The sequence below is a fragment of the Cetorhinus maximus genome, chromosome 1 (assembly GCF_964194155.1).
Source record: "Cetorhinus maximus chromosome 1, sCetMax3.hap1.1, whole genome shotgun sequence".
Classification (NCBI taxonomy): domain Eukaryota; kingdom Metazoa; phylum Chordata; class Chondrichthyes; order Lamniformes; family Cetorhinidae; genus Cetorhinus; species Cetorhinus maximus.
In genome coordinates this window covers 30,985,287-31,008,645 of record NC_135879.1, presented here as the reverse complement: position 1 = coordinate 31,008,645, position 23,359 = coordinate 30,985,287, and the positions used below count along the sequence as shown (strand labels likewise).

Here is a 23,359-nt window from a genome sequence, read left to right as displayed (position 1 = left end):
ATTCCACACCTGCCCTCCCCCTCCCCCCACTCGCCGTCTACACAAAGGAGTAAGGGTCGAGACTAATGTGTGAATTGATGTTAAACTCACGTCAGTATCATGATAGTTTAGGATGGGCAGGTGGTGGAAAGTATAACCAAGCAGAGAAGCTTCAGTGAGGAATAAGATGTTGGCTTCCATGAGCAATGTTTCAATCAAAGCCATGATAATGTAATCATCCACAAAAAAAGGTTTTGGATGTCAAGGACCTTGTTCATGAGCGAGCAGACATTCTGATGGAAAATGCAAGTGGTTGGTCTACCAGCTGTCCAATGGGGCATTGGTGGGCGGGAGTCATGAGATGAGAAGTGTGCCCTCCAGTGGGTGCATTTGGTAGGGAGGTCAAGAGAGGACGTTGAAGCCATAAGGGTTACTGCTATTTAGGTCGCAATAGGTACTTTGATGGGGTTTTTTTTAATGCAAAGTGAGGCACAGAGGTGAACTATGGACATCAAACCTGGAACAGCATCAGGGCAATCAGAAAGCAGAGGAGCAGTAATAGATTGGAATGCCTTACTGCATTAATGGTGCCATATAAATTCACATTGTAGACAGACTAGATTCAACCTTGAAAAATATCCAGAGTTGGGGGAGGAATTAATCTAAAGTGGGTGAGAAGCAAAAATTGGTAGTGCACTGCTGGACACTGGCCTGTGGAATTGGCACAGAGAAGGAGTGGAGAATTGCCCACAAATTAGAGGTTCGTTAATATGTCCAGAGCAATTGCATAATGACCTTGGGTGCTACACCAATGATCCAACATACTAACACAGAAAGGAGAAGTGGGGTTGAAACCTGGGGATCAAAAGCAACAAACTCCAGAGAGTCAAACATACAAAATAGAAGAAAAAGCAGGCCCTTTGAGCCTGCTTTGTCATTCAATAAGAATATGGTTGATCTGTTTGTGTTTCCAATTCCACGTTCCCATCTACCTCCGATAGCCTTACATTCTTGTTAGGCAAGGGAGTCAGTCTACCTCTGCCTTAAAAACATTCAATGATGCCACCTTCTGAGGCAGTGTTCCAAAGTTGCACAACCCTCATGAGAGAAAAAATTTTCTCCTCATCTCTGTCCTAAAAGCGCAGCCCCTAATCTTAAAATGGTGCCTCCTAGTTCTGGACTCACCCACAAGAGGAAACATCCTTTCCATGTCCACCTTGTTAATACCGTTCAGGATCTTATATACTTCAAGCAAGTCACCCCTCACTCTTCTCAACTCCAGTGTGACCTTGCTTCATAAGGCAACCTACTCATTCCAGTTATCAATCTAGTATACCTTCTCTGAACTGCCTCCAATGCATTTACACCCCTCCTTAAATAAGGAGACCAAAACTGCACACAATATTCGCGATGTGGTCTCACCACGCTGTGTATAACTGAAGCATAACATCCTTACTTTTATTTTGAATTCCCCTCGTAATAGAGGGTAACATTCCATTACCCTTCTTAATTACTTGCTGTTACTGCATACTAACTTTTTGTGATTCCTGCACTAGAACAACTAGATCCATCTACGTCTCAGAATTCTGCAGCTGCTCTCTGTTTAAGTAATACCCTCTTTTTTTAATTCTTCCTGCCACCGTGAACAATTTCACATTTTCCTACATTATATTCCATTTGCCAGATTTTTGCCCACTCACTCAACCTTTCTACATCCGTCTGCAACCCCCTTATGCCCTCTTCACAACATATTTTCCTACTTATCTTTGTGTCATCTGCAGATTTAGCTACTGTGCCTTCACCCCCCTCACTTAAGTCATTGGTATAAATTGTGAAAAGTTGAGGCCCCAGCACAGACCCCTGCAGGACTTCACTCATCGCACCCTGCCAATCAGAAAAAGACCCGCCTATGTATACTCTGTTTTCTGCCAGCCAATCTTCTATCCATGCTAATACGTTACCCCCTGCACCATGATCTTTTATTTTCCACCATAACCTTTGATGTGGCACCTTTTCAAATGCCTTCTGGAAATCCAAGTACAGCATGTCTACAGGTTACCCTTTATCCATAGTGCATGTTATGCCTTCAAAGAGCTCTAATAAATTGGTTAAACATGATTGCTGACTCTTCCCGACTACCTTGAGTTTCTCTTAATTGCTCAGCTAGAACCTCCTTAATGATCGATTCTAACACCTTCCCCAGGACAGACATCAAGCTAACTAGCCTGTAGTTTCCTGTTTTCTGCCTCCATCCCTTCTTGAATAAAGGGGTTATATTTGCTATTTTCCAGTCTGTTGAAACCTTTTCAGAATCAAGCAGTTTTTGGAAAAGTAACACCAACGCATCTACAACCTCATCAGCCACCTCTTTTTAAGACCCTAGGATGAACTCCATCTGGACCCGGAGACTTGTCAGCCCACAGCTCCATCAGTTTGCTCAATATTGCTCCCAAGTGATTGTAATTTCACCAAGTTCCCCTCTCCCTTACACCTCCTGATTTGCAGCTATTACTGAAATATTTTTTTGTACCCTGTATAATGAAGACAGAAGCAAAATATTTGTTCATTTCATGTCAGTTCCTTTATTATCTACTATTAACTCCCCATTGTCACTCTAGAGGACCAACACTCACTTTACCTTTTTCCCTTTTAAATACCTGTAGAAACTCTTGCTATCCATTTTTACATTTCTAGCTGGCCCCCTCTCATACTCTATAATCTCCTTCTCCTGATTAACCTTTTAGTCTTTCTCTGTCATTCATTGTATTCTGACCAGTCATCTGACCTGTCACTCATCTTTGCGCAGTTATATGCTTTTTCCTTAAGTTTGATGCTTTCCTTAACTTCTTTAGTTAATCACAGATGGTGGGTCCTCCCCTTAGAATTTTTCTTTATAGTAGGAATATACTTATTCTGAGTATTCTGGGATAGCCCCTTAAATGTCTGCCACTGCTTCTCTATTATTTATCCCCTGGCCTAGTATCCCAGTTCACTTCAGCTAGCTCAGCTTTCATGTCCACATAGTTGCCCTTATTTGAGTTTAAAATATTAGCCCTAGAACCACTCTTCTCTGTTTCAAACTGGACGTAAAATTCAATCATATTGCACCTAAGGGTGCATTCACTCTGCAGTCATTAATTAACCCTATCACATTACACAATGCCAGGTCTAATATAACTTGCTCTCTGGTTGATTCCAGAATGTGCTGTTCTTAAAAAAAACTATCTCGGAAGCATTCTAAGAACTCCTCATCCAGGCAATTACTGCCAATCAGATTTTTCCAGTTTATACATAGATTAAAATCACCCATGATTATTGCTGTCCCTTTATCACAAGCATCCAATATTTCTTCTTGTACACTTTGTCTTAAATTGTGGTTACTGTTAGGGAGACTGTATACCACTCCCACCAGTGACTTCTTTCCCCTACTGTTCCTCATCTCCACCCAAATTGATTCTACATCCTGAGCACCTGAATCAAGGTCATCTCTAACTATTACAGTAATGCCATCCTTGATCAACAGTGCTACCCCTCCACCTTTGCCTAGCTTCCTTTTCTTATTGAATGTCATATGCCTCTCAATATTCAGGACTCAAGCCTTGTCATCGTGCAGCCACTTCTCCGTAATGGCTATCAGATCATATTCATCTACCTCAATGTGCGCTATTAATTCATTCACTTTGTTATGAATGCTACACATATTCAAATACAGAGCCTTTAGTTTTTTTTTGTTATCTTTGTAACATCTAGTCTTGACTATTGGTGTATGCTTAGGTTTTATTTCTGTCCCTCCCTGCTATCCTATGAACCTCATTTCCCTTATTACTATTATGGTGTCCTGCCTTGAATCTACCCCTTGATTTGCCACATCTACCCAAGCTTGGGATCACCCTCCTTGTTTAATTTAAAGCTCTCTCTACTTCCCTAGTTATGCAATTCGCAGGAACACACATCCCAGCATGGTTCAGGTGTAGACCGTCCCAATGGTACAGCCCCCACTTTCCCCAGTACTGGTGCCAGTGCCCCATGAACTGGAACCCACTTTGCCCACACCAGCCTTTGAGCCACACATTCATCTCTCTAATCTTATTTGCCCTATGCCAATCTGCACATGGCTTAGGTAATAAACCAGAGATTATTACCTTTGAGGTTCTGCTTCTTAATTTGGTACCTAGCTTCTGACTATGGAGGGGAACATGAAGGAGCAACAGAGGGAATTGGTCAGGGGAACAATATGGGTTTGTTACAGATTTGTCAAAGTCAAATACTTTTTGACTAACTTGAGTTCTTCCATGAAGTAATGGAGAGGATTGGCGGTACTGCAGTTGATGTATATATTCCCTTTCATATTGGAGGGATGTTTCAGTCTTTTTCCCCAGGGGCTGGTGTTGGGGCTAGTGTTCTTTTTGATATGAATAACCTTGATTTGGATATACAGGACACGATTACAAAGCTTGTAGATGACACCAAACTCTGAAACGTAGCCAACGCTGCAGAGGATAGTAACAGACTTCAGAAGGCAATAGACAGATGGCAAATTACATGGCAGGTGAAATTTAGGGCAAAGAAGCATGAAGTGATTAATTTTGATAGAAAAAATATGGAGACACAATATAACCTAAATGGTGCAATTTTAAATGGGGTGCAGGAGCAGAGACCCGAAAATGTATGTACACAAAGCTTTGAAGGTGACAGGACAAGTTGAGATTTTTAAAAAAGCACACAGGATCCTTGTCACTAAAAGTAAAGACATAGGCCCCAATGTTAGCTCAATGTGGGTATTGGCTGTCTTGCGGTCAGGAAACCTGGAAGAATAGGTTTCCCTCAGGTTCTGACTACTTTAACGGCTGGACCTGATTAACATTTATTGCCTCCTTTTCCTGGCTGCAGCCAGGTTGAGGGGTTGGCTAGTTATCGTGCTGGTAAGCTTTTCGTAACCAGGGAGAGGAGGGAGGGTCAGATAGGCTGAGGGATGGAAGGCTGGAGGGAAGATCATTGTAGGTGTTGGTGAGGTCGGGGGGGGGGCATGCACAAGGCAATAACGGGAAGATCACAGGCTGCAGCTGGAAAGTGCACAGGAGGGAGGGATTGGAAAGACCTGGGATGGGGAAGTTGGGGGGTGGCGTGGCAAAGAGTTGGGAAATTGTAGCTCGGGGGTTAGGGGGGGAAGCAGATAAGCTGGATCCAGCAGGTAAGTGGTGAGATCACTTGTTTGCTGGATCCAACAGTCCTTGCCTCCCTTTAACTATTGGATTTCCTGAGGCCTGGAAAACCCAATGAGGCATGCAGCTTCATTATAATGTTTAAATGACCAACCTACGCCCCCCCCGGGAGAGGGTTAGTTGCTTGCCTATATTAAAACACGAAGTGGGAAGTTTTGAAGCAGGTTCAAGTCAGGTTTGAGGTTTTTAACATTTTAAAATCCTACTCAACCCAAACCCACCCGTTAGAGACTTCAAAAGCAAGGAAGTTATGCTAAACTTTTATACACTACGCTTTAGGTCCCAGCTGGAGTATTATGGCCATTTCTGGGCACCACACTTTCAGAAGGGTCCTTTGAGAGGGTGCAGAAAAGATTTACTAGAATGGTATGAAAGACTTGATTGCATAGAGAAACTGGAATTATTTTCCTTGGTGCAGAGAGCTTTATGGGGATATAGGTGTTCAAAATTATGAAGAGTTTTGACAAGGTAAACAAGAAGCTGTAACAAAAACAGAAAATGCTGGAAAATCTCAGCAGGTCTAACAGCATCTGTGGAGAGAGAAACAGCACTAACGTTTCAAGTCCGTATGATCCTTCTTCAGAGCGGAAAAGTGGAAATGTTAATCCCGTCTTCTAATCCCAGCCCTTGCCACGTATTGACCATACCCTCTGACCTTCCCCTTTCTGATGCTGAACGTTCTGTACTCAGCAAAGGACTCCGTTTTATACTCTTACGCCCTCATCTCAGTGAATTTCGGGCTGGGCACGATGCTGAGCTCTTCTTCCACTGCCTTTGTCTCCATGCTCACTTCTTTGGACAGGAGTCGTCCCCCTGTTCCACGGATCCTTTCACCCACCCCCAGTATTCTCCCTCCACCTGGACCCCTCCCTCTGGCCTCTTACCTGCTCTCGATCTTTTCATTGAGAACTGTCACTGTGACATCTGCCGACTCAGTTTCTTTGCCCCTCTCACCCACTCTAACCTGTCTCCTTCTGAACTTGCTTCACTGCGTTCTCTTAGGTCCAAATATGACTTTGTTATCAAACCTGCTGACAAGGGTGGTGCTGTTGTTGTCTGGCGAACTGACCTCTACCTTGCAGAGGCTGAGCGCCAACTCTCAGACACTTCTTCCTACCTTCCCCTGGACCACGACCCCACCGCAGAACATCAAGCCATTGTTTCCAGTACTGTTACTGGCCTCGTCTCCTCTGGAGATTTTCCCTCCACAGCTTCCAACCTCATAGTCTCCGAACCCTAGACAGCCCGCTGCTACCTCCTTCCCAAATCCACAAACAGGACTGTCCCAGTAGACTGATCGTGTTAGCCTGTTCCTGCTCCACGGAATTCATTTCTTCCTATCATGACTCCATTCCCTCTCCCATTGTCCAGCCTCTTCCCACCTACATCCGTGATTCCTCTGATGCCCTACGTCATATCAACAATTTCCAGTTCCCTAGCTCTAACCACCTCCTCCCTCCTCACCGTCCAAGGGCCCAAACACTCCTTTCAGGCTTCCACTTACACCTCCTTCAATTTGGTCTACTGCATCCGCTGCTCCCAATGTGGTGATCTCTACATCGGGGAGACCAAACGCAGACTGGGTGACGGCTTTGCGGAACACCTCCGGTCTGTCCACAAGCATGACCCAGACTTCCTGTTGCTTGTCATTTCAACACACTATCCTGGTTTCATAAAAGCAAATAACTGCGGATGCTGGAAATCCAAAACAAAAACAAAAATACCTGGAAAAACTCAGCAGGTCTGGCAGCATCTGTGGAGAGGAGCACAGTTAACGTTTCGAGTCCGCATGACTCTTCAACAGAACTAAGGAAAAATAGAAAAGGGGTGAAATATAAGTTGGTTTAAGGGGGGGGTTGGGACAAGAAGAGCTGGATAGAGAGCCAGTGATAGGTGGAGATAACCAAAAGATGTCACAGACAAAAGGACAGAGGTGTTGAAGGTGGTGATATTATCTAAAGGAATGTGCTAATTAAGGGTAGAAAGCAGGACGAGCAAGGTAGAGATAGCTCTAGTGAGGGCAGGGTGGGGTGAAGGAATTGAAAAACGCTAAAAGGTAGAGATAAAACAATGGATGGAAATACATTTTAAAATAATGGAAATAGATGGGAAAAGAAAAATCTATATAAATTATTGGAAAAAACAAAAAGGAGGGGGAAAATCGGAAAGGGGGTGGGGATGGAGGAGAGAGTTCATGATCTAAAATTGTTGAACTCAATATTCAGTCCAGAAGGCCGTAAAGTGCCTAGTTGGAAGATGAGGTGCTGTTCCTCCAGTTTGCGTTGAGCTTCACTGGGACAATGCAGCAAGCCAAGGACGGACATGTGGGCATGAGAGCAGGGTGGAGTGTTGAAATGGCAAGCGACATGGAGGTCTGGGTAATGCTTGCGGGCAGACCAAAGGTGTCCTGCAAAGCGGTCACCCAGTCTGTGTTTGGTCTCCAATGTAGAGGAAACTGCATTGGGAGCAACGAATGCAGTAGACTAAGTTGAGGGAAGTGCAAGTGAAATGCTGCTTCACTTGAAGTGAGTGTTTGGGCCCTTGGACGGTGAGGAGAGTGGAAGTGAAGGGGCAGGTGTTGCATCTTCTGCGGTTGCATGGGAAGGTACTGTGGGAGGGGGTTGAGGTGTAGGGGTGATGGAGGAGTGGACCAGGGTGTCACGGAGGGAACGATCCCTACGGAATGCCGCCGGGGGGGGGGATGAAGGGAAGATGTGTTTGGTGGTGGCATCATGCTGGAACTGGCAGAAATGGCGGAGGATGATCCTTTGAATGCGGAGACTGGTGTGATGATAAGTGAGGACAAGGGGGACCCTATCATGGTTCTGGGAGGGAGAGGAAGGTGTGAGGGCGGATGCGCGGGAGATTTGCCGGACACGGTTGAGGGCCCTGTCAACCACCGTGGGTGGAAAACCTCGGTTAAGGAAGAAAGAAGACATGTCAGAGGAACTGTTTTTGAAAGTGGCATAATCAGAACAGATGCGACGGAGGCGAAGGAACTGAGAGAATGGGATGGAGTCCTTACAGGAAGCGGGGTGTGAGGAGCTGTAGTCGAGGTAGCTGTGGGAGTCGGTAGGCTTGTAATGGATATTGATGGACAGTCTATCACCAGAAATTGAGACAGAGAGGTCTCAATTATTGTTCATTAACGCCCTCTTCACAAAGCTCATCTGACTACTGGTCCCAATGGCATTTACTAGAAGGTTCTTAAAGATGTGGAAGCTACGCTTAGCAAGCCCTTTGCTTGTATATCTAACATTTCCCTGGAGTTAAGGAATGTTCCCATGGAATGGAGAGTGGCTCATAGTGTGCCAATATTAAAAAAGGGCAGCAAACCAGAACAGGAAACCTTAGTCCCACTAGTTTAACTGGTTACAGGCTGGTTGCTAGTTGGGAAAATTATAACACCAACAATTTGTGTTTATATAGTGGTTTTAACGTAATAAAACACCTCGAGGCGCTTCACAGAGACAGTATAAAGTGAAATATGACACCGGGCTACTTAACACAATATTAGGGCAGATGATCAAGAGCTTGGTCGAAAAGGCAGGTTTTAAGGAGTATCAGAAGGGAGGAAAGTGAGGTGGAGAGGTTTAAGGAGGCAATCAGAGTGATGTTATAGAGGTGGAAATAGGTGGTCTTAGTGACAAAGTAGATATGTAGTTGAAACTTCATCCCGGGGCCAAATATGATACCAGCATTGCAAAAGAGTCTGAATGAGCCTCAGATAGATGTCAGGGAGAGGGATGGAGTTGGCGGCAAGGGAGCATAAAAATGTAAGAACATAAGAAATAGGAGCAGGAGAAGAGACCAAATGGTCCGCCGAGCCTTCTCTGCATTCAATATGATCATGGCTGATCTTGGGCTTCAACTCCGCTTTCCCACCTACTCCACAAGCAGAGTTTATGGCAGGAACTAAAGACGATGGCTTCAGTCTTCCCAATATTTAATTGGAGGAAATTTCTTCTTATCCAGAATTGGATGTTGGACTAACAGCCTGACATTTTAGAAATAGTGGGGGCTTTGAGAGAATTGGCAGTGAGGTAAAGCTGAGCATCTTAAACAGACATATGGAAACTGCTGTTTTCAGATGATGTCACAGGGGAAGCACATAGATGAGATAGGAGGCGGCCAAGGATAGATACTTGAGGGACACCAGCAGTAACTGGGAACGGTAAGAGAAGCCATTGATGGCAAATCTCTGACAAAGTTTAGATAAATGCGAATTGAACCAAACAAGTGGAGTCCCACCCAGTTGGACAACATTGGAGAGGCATTAAAGAAGAATGATGTGAGTGACTGTATAAAAGGCTGCAAACAAGTCGAGAAAGCCGAGGAGGGATAGTTTGCCTTTGTCACCCAGGATGTCGTTTATGATTTTGATCAAAGCCATTTTGGTCCTGTGGCAAGAGCAGAAAGCTGATTGGAGGGTTTATGAATACTCTGCCCTACCACTGGGACAGGGAAAGCGTTTGTAAGATCCTCAGCATGGCTTCTGGAAAAGAAAGTCAAGTCTTACTAATCTAGTTACATTTTTTTGAAGTTAATAGATTGTTGAATGAAGTTGGCATGGTTGACATGCTACATGCTCACCAAAGTGCCACAAAGTAAATTGTATAAGGTCAAGCCTCTCCCCATTAGAGGAGAGATGTTGAGTTGGATAAGGAGTTGGTTGTCGGCTGAAGGTTATTAATAGTAATGCATTGTTGACTTAAAAGCCCTTGTTTGTGATAATAGGCTTAGAGAACTTGATCTGCTTACTCTAGAAAAGCTTAGATTTTGAGAAGGTTTCATTTCAGCATTTAAAATCATGAAGGTATGAGGTATGGAGCAATGTATCTCATGATCACTTTATATCTCTTGGAAAACGCTTTAATCAACTTTTGGGGCGTGGTCAGAGACTATTGTCCCTGAAGTACCTGGGGTTTTAAAATAAAATTAAAACATTCTTATCTTGGAAGTTAGTTGTTGGTAAGTAGGGAATATTGAGGTTCATAATGCAATTTGCAACATGGCTATATGTGATAGGCTCACTGGTTGTCTTCTGTTCTTTCTACACATGATTGCATGTATGATGCACCATCAATGAAGGAAATGTGCATTCCCATGTGGCTCCGTTGATGGCTTCTTGAACTTTGGGGAATCTTGCCAACTTGGAGACTTTGCTGCTGGGATATTTAATCTGTACAGAAAGTGATGAACTCAGCTGCAAAAAAAAACTCAATGACCTGCCTTATGGAGTGTTGGGGAGCTGACTGAGCAACATGCTCCCTGCTTCTGCCTGAAGGGAGTCAGGCAAAAAAAATGTGCAATGAGCACTAAAACTGCAATTGACAATGCAATCGGTATGCCAAAGGTGATGTGGAGGTCACCTTACAGCATCTGGCATTACTCCCCTGGACAGCTTTACTTAGCAAATTCTTTTGGGGTGAGGTGGAAATAGAATCTGTGGATTGAGATATTTGATTGGCCCTGAATGCTTCATGTGTAGCCTGACTTTCTGCTTTTCCTTTCGTCATCTTCCTGTTTTCCACCAAGGAAGTCAAATACAGTTAAAGGATGTGCCCTAGATTCCAAAGGAATAATGGTGCCTATAATTTTAAGGCATGCAACATGACATGTTTCACCTTAGCAGACAGAAAATACAAAAAAAGTATGTTCATGATTGTAATTCTGTACAGGTTCAAAGATTTTCCAGCACATTCAATATAGAAGTCCTGTGACAAAATGAAAGCACCTTACCAGCACACTACAGAAACAGGGTACACCTGTTTTTGTATGGTATCCTTTATGCTAGGGGTAAGTCAAGGTGTAATAGGATGCATTATGACACTCATTCTACCTTTTTTACATTTTTCTGCCAACAAGTGCTTCTTTGCACCTGATGGGCTTCTGATATAAAATTTAATGGGTGCAAAATGAGTGGGTATTGCAGTGGAGCATGTTTCTGATGCATTTCTCACTCCCAGTTACACGAGGAATTGGCTGAGGAATGGCAGGTTATCTAGGTAGCAATGCTCAAAAGAACGTGTATTTGATAGGATTTGAAATGACCATTAGTTGCTGGTTGTGCTCTAACGCAATGTGTAGTCATTGTGAACATCATTCTATTGTCGTCTTTGGTTAATAAACTGATTTTGAACAATCTGTTAAGTGCTGTGCAGCTGTTTCCAGTAGCAACTTAGCAGTGTCATCTTAACAGACCTGCTGAATTTTTCCAGGTGTTTTTGTTTTGGATTTCCAGCATCCACAGTTTTTTGCTTTCATCTTAACAGGCCATTAGTTTTAACTATGAATTTCTAATTTTTAGGGTTTAACATTAGCATGATTAAATAGCTTAATTGAATTAAAGATAACCAAGTGAACTATTGTGTAAAAATATTGAATGTAATGCAAACCTTTTGAAAACAATACTTGATCTTGCTTTTGGCACTAAATTATGATTCAAGTGAATTTGGGAGAGCTAGGTTTTGTTTAGGTGTGCATTTTAATTGGAGTTGCTGCTCAGTTTTGCAAGGCCATTGAACTAGGAAGGCCATTCAGCAGATCGTTCATCCATATAGAAAAATCTGCAGCCTTGCTCCTAACCTTAGCTGCCTCCACTCCATCCCACTGCAGTTCAATCACAACATCCAACAGTCCATAAATTATGCCAGAATTTTTAAAAAGATAGCTCAAAAAGGCTAATGAAGTATTAACCTCCACCCTTGAGATAAAGGTTATGCTAAAGTTGTATGAAGCTCTGGTTAGATGACATCTGGAGTACAGTAAGTTCTCATTAAATTTGTATTTTGTTCCTGAGAAGTGCAATTTAAATGAAAGAACTTGTATCGAATCACATTTTCCATTAAAACCAATGTAAAAGCTGTAGTTATGTTCGTTCGGTAATTGTATTAAGGGGTGTAAAACCAAGGGAGGGTTAATGGAGTCAAAATACAGATCAACCATGATCTAATTGAATGGTGAAACAGGCCCAAAGAGTTGAATGCCCTATTTAATGCCTCGGCTACAGTACCTAGAATTTCATTCTTCAGGTTGATTATTCTGTGAAGGGCTTCTTGATGTCCTTATTTTACTTCTCACTAATTTGAACCTTTCAACTGTTTTTCCAATGAAAAAGGAATACTTGCATTTATGTAACACCTTTCAGGACCGCACGATGTCTCGAAGTGCTGTACAGCCAATACTGTTGAAGTGTAGTCACTGCTGTCATACAGGAAACGTGGTAGTAAATTTTGTGCATAGCAAACTCCCACAGACACCAATGTTTTTGTAAAGTTGATTGAGGGATAAATATTGGCCAGGATACCGGGGATAATTCCTCTGCTGTTCTTCAAAATAGTGCCGTGCGACCTTTTACATTCACCAGAACGGGCAGATGAGGCCTCAAGTTTAATGTTTCATCCAAAAGTTGACATTTCCACAGTGCAGCACACCCTTAGCACTGCACTGGAGTGTCAGCCTTGATTTTTGCAATCAAGTTCTGGAGTGGAACTTGAACCCAGAGCATTGTGACTCCGGAGTGGTGCTACCAACTGAGCCGCAGCATAATGTCATGGTGTACTTTAAAGTAGTGTTTCTGATTTATTTGTCTCTATAGCGATTAACTAGCATAATTGTTTTGAATCAGAAGATTGCCCGTTCAAGCCCCATACCAGAAATTGAAAGGAATCTAGGGTGATACTGGTGAAATACTGAATGTCTGCTGAACTGTTTACCTAGATGTTAAAAGATCCAAGGATCAGGAAATTTTTAGGGCAATGTTCTTTACTCAGTTAACACATTCATGTTTTTAAGTTTTTATGTATGTTTTTTTAAAAACTCTGGTAATTTCTCAATGGTGTCTACGACTTTGTTGCTGAGTTCACCTTCATGGCTGGAGTGACTAGACTTGAAATAATTAATTTGTATATGGAAAGTTTTGAAATGTCCTGAAGCGTTATGGAAATGAAACTTTCTTCCATCATCCCTTCCCCTCCTCTGCTTTTCCTCCTCTCTCCTTCCCCCCACCCCCTTCCTCCTTTCTCCTTTACCCCCACCCCCTTCCTCCTCTCTCCTTCCTCTCTCTCCGTCCTCCTCCTCCCCCTCTTCCTCCCTCCCCCTCTTCCTCCTCCCCCCTCTTCCTCCTCCCCCCTCTTCCTCCCTCCCCCCTCTTCCTCCTCCCCCCTCTTCCTCCTCCCCCCTCTTCCTCCTCCCCCCTCTTCCTCCTCCCCCCTCTTCCTCCCCCCCTCTTCCTCCCCCTCTTCCTCCCCCCTCTTCCTCCCCCCTCTTCCTCCCCCCCTCTTCCTCCCCCCCTCTTCCTCCCCCCTCTTCTCCCCCCTCTTCCTCCCCCCCTCTTCCTCCCCCCCTCTTTTCCCCCCTCTTCCTCCCCCCCTCTTCCTCCCCCCCTCTTCCTCCCCCCCCTCTTCCTCCCCCCCCCTCCTCCCCCCCCCTCCTCCCCCCCCCCCCTCCCTTCCCCCCCCTCTTCCTTCCCCCCCCTCTTCCTTCCCCCCCTCTTCCTCCCCCCCCTCTTCCTCCCCCCTTCCTCCTCCCCTCTCTTCCTCCTCCCTCTCTTCCTCCTCCCCCCTCTTCCTCCTCCCCCTCTTCCTCCTCCCCCCTCTTCCTCCTCCCCCTCTTCCTCCTCCCCCTCTTCCTCCTCCCCCCTCTTCCTCCTCCCCCCTCTTCCTCCTCCCCCCCTCTTCCTCCCCCCTTCCTCCTCCCCCTCCTCTCTCCTTTACCCCCCCCCCTTCCTCTCCCCCCTCTTCCCTCCCCCCTCTTCCTCCCCCTCTTCCTCCCCCCTCTTCCTCCCCCTCTTCCTCCCCCCTCTTCCTCCCCCTCTTCCTCCCTCCTCTTCCTCCCCCCCTCTTCCTCCCCCCCTCTTCCTCCCCCCCTCTTCCTCCCCCCCTCTTCCCTCCCCCCCTCTTTCCTCCCCCGCCTCTTTCCTCCCCCGCCTCTTTCCTCCCCGCCTCTTTCCTCCCCCGCCTCTTTCCTCCCCCGCCTCTTTCCTCCCCCCCTTCTTCCCTCCCCCCCTTCTTCCCTCCCCACCTCTTCCCTCCCCCCCCTTCCTTCCTCCCCCCTTCTTTCCTCCCCCCCTTCTTCCCTCCCCCCCTTCTTCCCTCCCCCCCTTCTTCCCTCCCCCCTTCTTCCCTCCCCCCCTTCTTCCCTCCCCCCCTTCTTCCCTCCCCCCCTTCTTCCCTCCCCCCTTCTTCCCTCCCCCCCTTCTTCCCTCCCCCCCCCTTCTTTCCTCCCCCCCCCTTCTTTCCTCCCCCCCTCTTTCCTCCCCCCCCTTCTCCCTTCTTTCTCTCTCTCCCCCACCCCACCCCCCTGTCGTCCTCTCCTTTTCCCCTTTTTTCCCCTGACATTGGTGCGATGATATGCAAATCTACCTTAGTGGAATGGAAGCTTAAAGTGGGGCTTCAGATATTTGTTGCCCAAGATTTTGCTCTGAAAATCTTGGCCAGTGCATGCCTAAACTTTTGATGTATCTGTCAACAGCACAAACATCAAAAAATTATCTGCTTGCAAAGCAGGCTTATGACTACTGCGTCCACAGATCCAAATGTGCTTTTTAGCCAAAGTATTGTACAGGTTCAACATTAGCGTGTTCTGATTTGTACCGTTATGTATATGTTTTATAGTTCAACATTACATTTTCTTTGTTGTTACACAGTGATTGAAGACGCTATGCTCCAAGTCTACTAACACGCTTGGATCTGTATGTTTTAGAATTTTCTCTGTGGTGTTGGTCTGCAATTTCTTTGTCATTTTCAGTGCAACAAAGATAGAAGAATTATGTTGTGCTCTGCCTTTCTAAGAAAATTCAAGCATAAATGACATAAGATAAGAGAACTGAGTTTTCTGCATTATATTTGGCAAAGTAGGACCCAAAAATCGCTTTCTGATATTTAGCATTTTAAAAATATTTCTCACTGCTAAGACCTGTACTGTTCTTTCTATATCTCTGCATTTTCTCTGCAGTATATCTCGAAGGCAACAGAACCTGCTCCATGAAAAGAAAAGCTTCCACAATTGTATTTTCCTAAAATGCCTGTGCCTTATGTGCATAAATGATGGTTTGATGGTTTCAGACTTCAATTTTTGTAACATAGATTGTTGGAAATTGGTGTAAACAGTTTTTATGTGCTGGCCTATGTTAAATGAACTTTCCAGGAAATTTCGGCAGAAGTTGATGATTGAATATCGGGGGATGTTTTGTGGTAATATTGGCCTTAGCCAGGTCAAGAAAATTCTTGGCCGTACTATGTTTTATTTCTTTTGAAGCAACAGCCCTTGTAGATTAGTGCAGAGCATTGATTTAGAAGAGTATCCAGCACCTGCAGATGATTAGCACACTTTATTACAGCAATGTTATTAATGACCTGGCTGTGCTGTGATGGAAGCAGAGGAAAAAAAAAATAAGCAGCCTAACAGAGAGGGTTGATGAGGGTTATGTAGTTGATGTTCCAGAAGGCATTTGATGATGTGTCACATAACAAGCTTGTCAACAAAATTAAAGTTCATGGAATAAACGGGAATGTAGCAGCATAAAGACGGAAATGGCTGAGTAACAGGAAGCAGAGCAGTTGGGAATGGTCAGTTGTTTTTTTGGACTGGAGGAAGGTATATAGTGGGTTCCCCAGGGGTCAGTGTTAGGGCCCTGCTTTTCTTGATAAGTGTTAATGACCTGGACTTAGGGCTACAGGGTATACTTTCAAAATTTGCAGATGGCAGAAACGTTGGGAGTATTGTGAACTGTGAAGAGGAAAGTGATAAATTTCAAGAGGGTATAGATAGACTGATGGAATGGGTGGACAAGTAGCAGATTAAATTTAATGTGGAGAAGTGTGAAGTGATTCGTTTTGGTAGGAAAAATGAAGAGAGACAACATAAATAAAGGGTACAATTATAAAGTGGGTGCAGGAGCAGAGGGATCTTTGGGTATATGTGCACAAGTCATTGAAGGTGACAGGGCAGGTTGCAAAAGTGATTAATAAGGATCCTGGACTTTATAAATAGGGGCATAGAGTACAAAAGCAAGGAAGTTGTGATAATACTGTATAAAACACTGGTTCAGACTGACTTGGAGTATTGTGTCCATTTCTGAGAACCACTTAGGAAGGATGTGAAGGCATTAGAAAGAGTGCAGAAAAGATTTGGTAAGTGGTTCCAGGGATGAGGAACTTCAGTTACGTGGATAGATGAGAAAAGTAGGGGCTGTTCTCCTTGGAGAAGAGAAGATTGAAGGGAGATTTGATGGAGGAGCTCAAAATCATGATCCTGGACAGAGTAGAAAGGGGAAAACTATTGCTGTTGGTGGGAGGGTCGAAAATGAGAACACCGATTTATAGCAAAAGAAGCAACAGTGTCATGAGCACTAATCACAGAAAATGGTTCATCTTCAAGGACTCCGTCCTTTGCCATTGAACCATTGACTTTTAAGCTTTGGCCGAATTCCTCCATTTCTATTTTTATTTAATTTCTTTTTGTGTGTTTGTGTGAGAGACTTAAGGTATCTCAAGAGTAATTAGTATAATTTCATATTCCATTCTGGATGTTGATAAGCTTTGCCTTTCTATTTGACAAGACCAGTTTAATGGTAAACTAATAATTTTGTTGTTTCGTCAAAGAAGCATGGTTTAAGTCTCTCTCATTCTGAGTACCAGTAGTGAAGGTAAACAATTGGCCACTCTAGTGAGTAAATTAAACTATTAACCTGATGGTACAATCTGTGGAGTAGTGGAGCTAGATCAACTGCGCACTTCTCCCATCCCGGTTGTAACAACAGCAATGTGAGGAACTTTTTTTACAGTGGCTAAAACCTTCAATGCACTGTCTAAGAGTGTACAATTATAAAGGGGGTGCAGGAGCAGATTCAATTGAGGCCAAGAGAATGGGATCATTATCTGAAGAGAGAAAATTTGTGAGACTATGGGGAAAGGGTGGGGGAGTCGGACTTAGTGAGTTGCTCTTGCAGAGAGCTGACACAAACATGGTGGGCCAAATGGCCACCTATACTGTAATGATTCTATGAATTACTCAGATGTCTGCATACTTCATAATAGCCTATGTAAAGTTTAGTGATTTGTGCGGTTCATCAAATTTTCCACCAAAGTACAATTCTGATCATTTTGCTGTAAATGAGAGGGATTTGGTTTAAAATGGAATGAATTGAGTAGAAATACAGGTTTGATTGTTTACAAGTCAGTGTTTTTAATCTGTATTTAACTTATTCTAAAATTCTTCTGCTTGGTTGCCCATTGGGTAACGATTTATTACCAAATTCTGTATTCTCCTCCATGACTTTGCAATAGCCCACGCCAGTGAAAAAGATGGGGGCTGCTAAACAATACCTGTATCCCCAAAAAACAGCATTTAAAACAAAAACTTTAAACTGGTATGCATTGGTGCACTAAGTTATGAAGGAAATAAAAAGTTGATTTTTTAAAAAAGCATGATGTATTATTGAATTAAAATCTTTGGTTATTTCATTTGCAGAAAAATATGACTACATAGGCCGGCTGCTGAAACCATGGGATGAACCATCAGAATATACAGATGAGGAAGATGTTAAGGAGCACTCAAAGCAGGACTAAAACTGTTCAGCAACCAAAGCAAGGGCCTTCCGTGCTGCAACTTACTTTACTCAGATTTCTGCAGCTTTCTTTTTCTTCACAAGCTACAAATAATTGAATGCAAAATATATTTTGTAAAAAGTGATGAATACCCTTGTGTGGAGATTTTAATTAAAATGTCCAGTATATGCTGCCAACATTGTTTTGCAGTTGTTGTATAAGTCAGGTATGGTTACGTCCATGTTAGCAAAAAAAAAAGAACACCCAGGAGTTGACTTTTCTTGGACCTTTTGTTTGCTGGTGGAAGTGAGATGGGCTTAAACCATCGACATCACCAATGTTTCAAGATTCTTTAAACTGGGTGTAATAGGACAAGACCCTGTATCTTGGGATCCTTGTTTCGTGCAATTTTTTATGTACAGCAACATTACAAACAATCACCAGTGATCTTGCTTTTACAGTAAAACAGTAAGTAGTTTGCACTACTGACAGCTGGGGTTCAGAGATGAATTTTGAATTCTCTGCGCAGTGCGGTTTTATAGGCTTTTTTTTCCATAAAACTGCACTAAATCAGTATATAGTAATCAAAGGAAAGAGAGGTACTGCTAACTGATTATGCTGATTCAGTTCCAAAATGTTATGTGGTTTATTTCCACTGAATGTTACGCAATTATATTTCTCTGCAATGATGTAACACTGAAGTCTGGCTCCCCTCCATTTATCGAAATGTAGGTAATATTCATTGTGCCTTATTTTGATTACTTTTCTACTTCAACTTGAAATATTGTGAATCAATTTCCCCAGACCTGAGTCAATGCTGTAATAGTGTTCAAAGAAGAAAAGCAGTCATTGCCTGTACCTCTGTTTATCATTGCCTGTAGTGTGATATTGCCATTGGTAGAGTGGGAGGAAAAGTCCACTCGTGCTAATGTAAGTGTAGCTAGCATATCTACTGATACTGCCATATTTATGTAGTGATTGTATAGTTTTGTGTTGTCATAGTCTGAAACCCACGTTGCATTTATTTTCCTCCTTGTTTGGAGTAGCTCTTCTATTCTGTGGGAGAGGAGAGTACCTTTATTTAGCTTGTGTGGGATAGGAAAAGAAATTGGGATGGTAAGGCAATGTGAATTTTGTAAATATGTGTGCAACTGTTTTAATGAAAACATACTACAACTAGGCAGAACCGACTTCATGTAGAGTATTAAATCTTGAATCAGAGCTATAGGTTATGATGGATCAGATGGATATTGCACAATAAACGGTTGGTTATTAATCTGGTCTGATTTTGTGATTTATTTTGAAAATACTGAAAACCTTTGTTAACAGCGCAGGTAACAGAAATTGCAAAGAAACAGATTGTGTTACATTGGCTGAGGTATTTAATCTTTACCAAAGATTATTTATGTGAGAAAAGTTACAGTTTAAATATTTGCAGTCTCCCAACATAGAACTTGTAAATTTGGGTAGAGCATTGTCTTGTGTTTAAATTGCATTAAATTGTATCTACTTGTTTTGATGAATGGGAACCAGTGTAATACCAAAACATGGCATACAGTACAAATGTAACAGCAACTGAGTATCAAAATGCTTGTGGCTTTTTATTAGTGCACTCTCCAGCTATTTGTTTAGGAATGCAAACCTGTTATGTTTGCGATTTAGTGTCACCAGATACACCTGTAATTTCTAGGGGAGCCTTCCCAAGTGCTTGTAAACGCAAATGTTTGATTATGAAAACTTGATATGTGAATTTCTTTTTTCTGTCTGATCTGTAAGTAGTCAATCCTTAGCTACTGCATTAATCTCCTTTTAAAATGGTTTTTAATCACAACTTTTGTTTCATCTGACACTTTGTTCATTTTGAAAAATTCCATATGTTTATTAATGCTTTTCTCAACCTGTCTGCCTATCTTTCTTTCTTTTAAGACACTCCTTTAAAACCTACCCCTATTCATCTCCCCTTATATTTCCTTGTGTGGCACAGTGTTTTGTTTGACATTCCTGTGAAGCACCTTGAGACTTTTTTTTGTGAAATATGCTATTTAAATAGAAGTTGTTTATGTATTCTCCTTGAATTTTATTTCTCAAGTCATTTTCATTTTTTTAAAAACTGGGCATCCATGAAACCCCAGATTCACACTCAAATGCTGAAGTGTTTGGAGAATCTTTTGACGTGTAAACTATATCCAGAAAAAGAGACAAACTGCCAATAAAAGCATTTCAGCTTTGAATTACAATAATATTTCAACAAATCCATCACATCTGTAGACCACAACAATCCTGTTTTGATGCATTAGGTTAACAAGGTTACTGAAGCATCATTATGCAGGAATGCATTGTATCTGACAAAGCTCTTCCTGATTTTTCAGCTCATGCCTTTACTTCACATTTGGAAAGCCTTCCAAATAATTTTCAGATCATTATCAAACATATTTTGGTCAGTTGTCTTTAGCAAATATCTCTGTTATAACCTTTTTGACATGTTGCCATTCATTCAATAACTTGTATTTTAGGAAAGTCATCATGAGCTTAATGTTTCTGCATTATCTGACTAAACTTGGTAGGCATAGTACCTGCTGAATAATGAGAGAGAAATTGACAATGCATAGAGACTAAGTGGTAATGATTTAACTGAGTACATTTGTGAAATGTTTATCTGCATCATTAGGAGTCTTGTAAAACCTTAACTTACAACAAAGTAAATTGTGGTACTAGCTCCAATAATGAACAGTAAAAGATTGTAGGACTTCAAAGACCCAATATTTACCCATATTAGGATCTGTGCCAAATAATGAGTTTCAGTTCAAGCTTTGTCTTAAGAGAGGGGTGACGGAATCCGTTCTAATAGGGGAGTGCGATCCGAGTTTTGTGAGTATCAGCGAGCCTTTGTCCTATGGATTTGTGTTGGAAAGTGGAAATTTGTTTCAGTTTTGTCATTTGTATTTCCCTTTAGAAAATATAAACTCCAGGAGTTTAACAGTATTTTAATCATATCGCTGGGTTGATTATTGTTTTAGCACTGAAACACTGGACAGAGGTAAGAAACCCTGTACCTTAGTGTTTTGAAGTAGCATATATGAGGCGATACAAACTAATCCAAAGTTGACCTGTGCTTTTGTATTCACAATTGCCTAAAATTCAGTGGAAATTTCTCACCAGACATTTTTTTTTCGAGTTTGGGTCATAAAACCAATTCTGAAATTCATCTGTAATTTTAAAAGTTCCAGTCATTTATTGCCATAATTTTAGTTGTTATCATATTCTAAAAATAGTCTCTAACACTAGTCTCTAGTGGCTATTAATATGAAACATTCCTTGTTACAGGTATGATCAATAATTATAACTTCAAGAATAGATTTTTTTTAAACATTTTTTCAGCATTTACATAATTGGGAATGTGACCATTCCCAAGGAGCTACCTTGTGCATCTTGACCCTCGATATTTTTTGGGACATATTCATGTCTCAGACCTCTGGCCATTAATGTTAATTCATCTTTTGTGCTTTTATTATACAGGGAATGTTTGAGTTGCACTATATAATCTTAACAAATCTGATCACATTGACGAAATACAGTACTGAGAAAATGAAATCGGAATTTTACAACACTGACTGAACTAACACCGTTAAACAAAATGGACAATGGATTCTTCATCGTCTTCCACAATGTCTTGTGATTTCTTGGCTGACCTGATTTTGCATTGCCTTTAAGAACTTTCTGCTCTTTGTTATTGACAATCTTTATGGTACTACACTGCATTTGTTTTTCACCTCCATTGTTTTCTAGTGAATATAGAAAATGTTGATGGGAAATGTTAACACAATCAGTGACCCTAGAGTTTTATTAGATTAGAACTGACTTAGTGTAAGTACTATCTATTGCCAAAAAAGAAAGCAGTTTTTATTAAAAATTAAAATACCAACATCTGGCTTTCAGTGATTCAAGCTAAATGGAAGCAGATTGTCACAGAATTTGATTGTCACAATCCCTGAATTTCTCCAAGTCATTTTTATGAAGGCGTATTCCATTTAGTGATCAATTGCATGTGCGTGGCAATTAGTTTGGTACCTTTCATTGGATAATTGAGCCAGTGGAAACGGTCTTTAAAAATAAATTGAGCTGACCTAAATGATTTTGCAATATATATGGAATAAACAATACTTTTTCTAAAGTTTTTTTTCAGTATCATATTTTCACTTGTTAGTTCATTCAAACGAGTTCAGTGGTGATTTGCCACTCTTACACTCCTTGGATTCTACAGTTATATTCTTCAAACATAATTGTACAGGAGTCTTAGGCACTGCATTAAAATCATTTTGGCTTTAATTTGACACTTTTTCATACATAGCGTGGTTGAAAATAGTTCTGAAATCTCGATGTTACCAATATTTTCTTTGCAAAGTTTTAATTCTTTAATGATTTTAAGATGATTTTGCAGGTTATGTTTGCCATAGTTTGTATTGTACAATAGATGGTAATTCTTGTATGTATAATGGAACATTGGTATAAATTATGCAGAAGTTACTCAAATTTTCTGCGGTACCATCTCAAAGTTGGTTTTAGTGCCACTAATGCTCAAGGTTTATAATAGAATCATTGAAAGTTTATAGAACAGAAAGAAGTCACTTGGACCATCATGTCTGTGCCAGCCAAAAAAAGAGCTACCCAACCTAACCCCACTTTCCAACATTTGGTCCATAGCCCTGCAGGTTACGGCATTTGAGGTGTATATCCAGACATCTCTTAAATGAGTTGAGGGTTTCTGCTTCTACTACTCTTTAAGGCAGTGAGTTTGAGATCGTACAACTCCCTGGGTGGAAAATATTTTGCCTCATCTCCCCTCTAATCTTTCTACCAACCACTTTAAATCTATGCCCCTAGTCACTGACCTCACTGCTAAAGTAAATAGGCCCTTCAAATCCACTCTATCCAGGCTCCTCACAATTTTGTACATCTCAATTCAATCTCTCCTCACCACCTCTGTTCCCCAACCTACCTAATATTTCCTCATAGCTGCAATTTTCCAGTCCTGACAACATCCTTGTAAGTCTCCTCTGTAACCTCTCTGATGCAATTATACCCTTTCTGTAATGTGGTGACTACACACATTACTCAAGTTGTGGCCTAACTAATGTTTTTAGTTCTAGCATAACCTCTCTGCTCTTGTATTCTATGCCTCGGCTAATAAATTAAATACTATGCCGCCTTAACCACCTTATCAACCTGTCCTGTTACCTTCAGGGATCTGTGAACACTCACTCCAAGGTCCCTTATTAAATTAATTAATTAAAGACCAGTAGGAAATTGAAAAACTAATTAAATAAAATAGAGATGAAGGGCCAGGCGATGTGTTGTAGCTGGTGGACCCCATTCTGATTCCTAGTGACCACATCTCTGGCAAACGTTGGTTGCTCGAGGAACTCCGGCTCAGAGTTGTTGAGCTAGAGTCTGAGCTTCGGACACTGTGACACATCAGGGAGGGGGAAGAGTTACCTGGAGGGCTGTATTTCAGGAGACAGTCACACCCCTTAGATTAACTACCTTAAATTCGGCCAGTGGTCAGGGACAAGAGGGTGTGACTATGAGTGAGGCAGGTAGAGGGATCCA

At 42.1% G+C, this 23,359-nt stretch overlaps 1 protein-coding gene across 1 annotated transcript in view; it reads left to right on the top strand.

The window, feature by feature from the left end:
- The window catches only part of pgrmc2 (progesterone receptor membrane component 2), a 66,212-nt gene extending 43,936 nt beyond the window's left edge, over window positions 1-22,276 (top strand). Inside the window, exon 3 of the mRNA XM_078539497.1 lies at window positions 17,676-22,276. Coding sequence (XP_078395623.1) covers window positions 17,676-17,773 — 98 coding nt within the window. The 3' untranslated portion in view covers window positions 17,774-22,276. The remainder of the gene's footprint in view (window positions 1-17,675) is intronic.
- The last annotated feature ends 1,083 nt before the right edge of the window (window positions 22,277-23,359 follow it).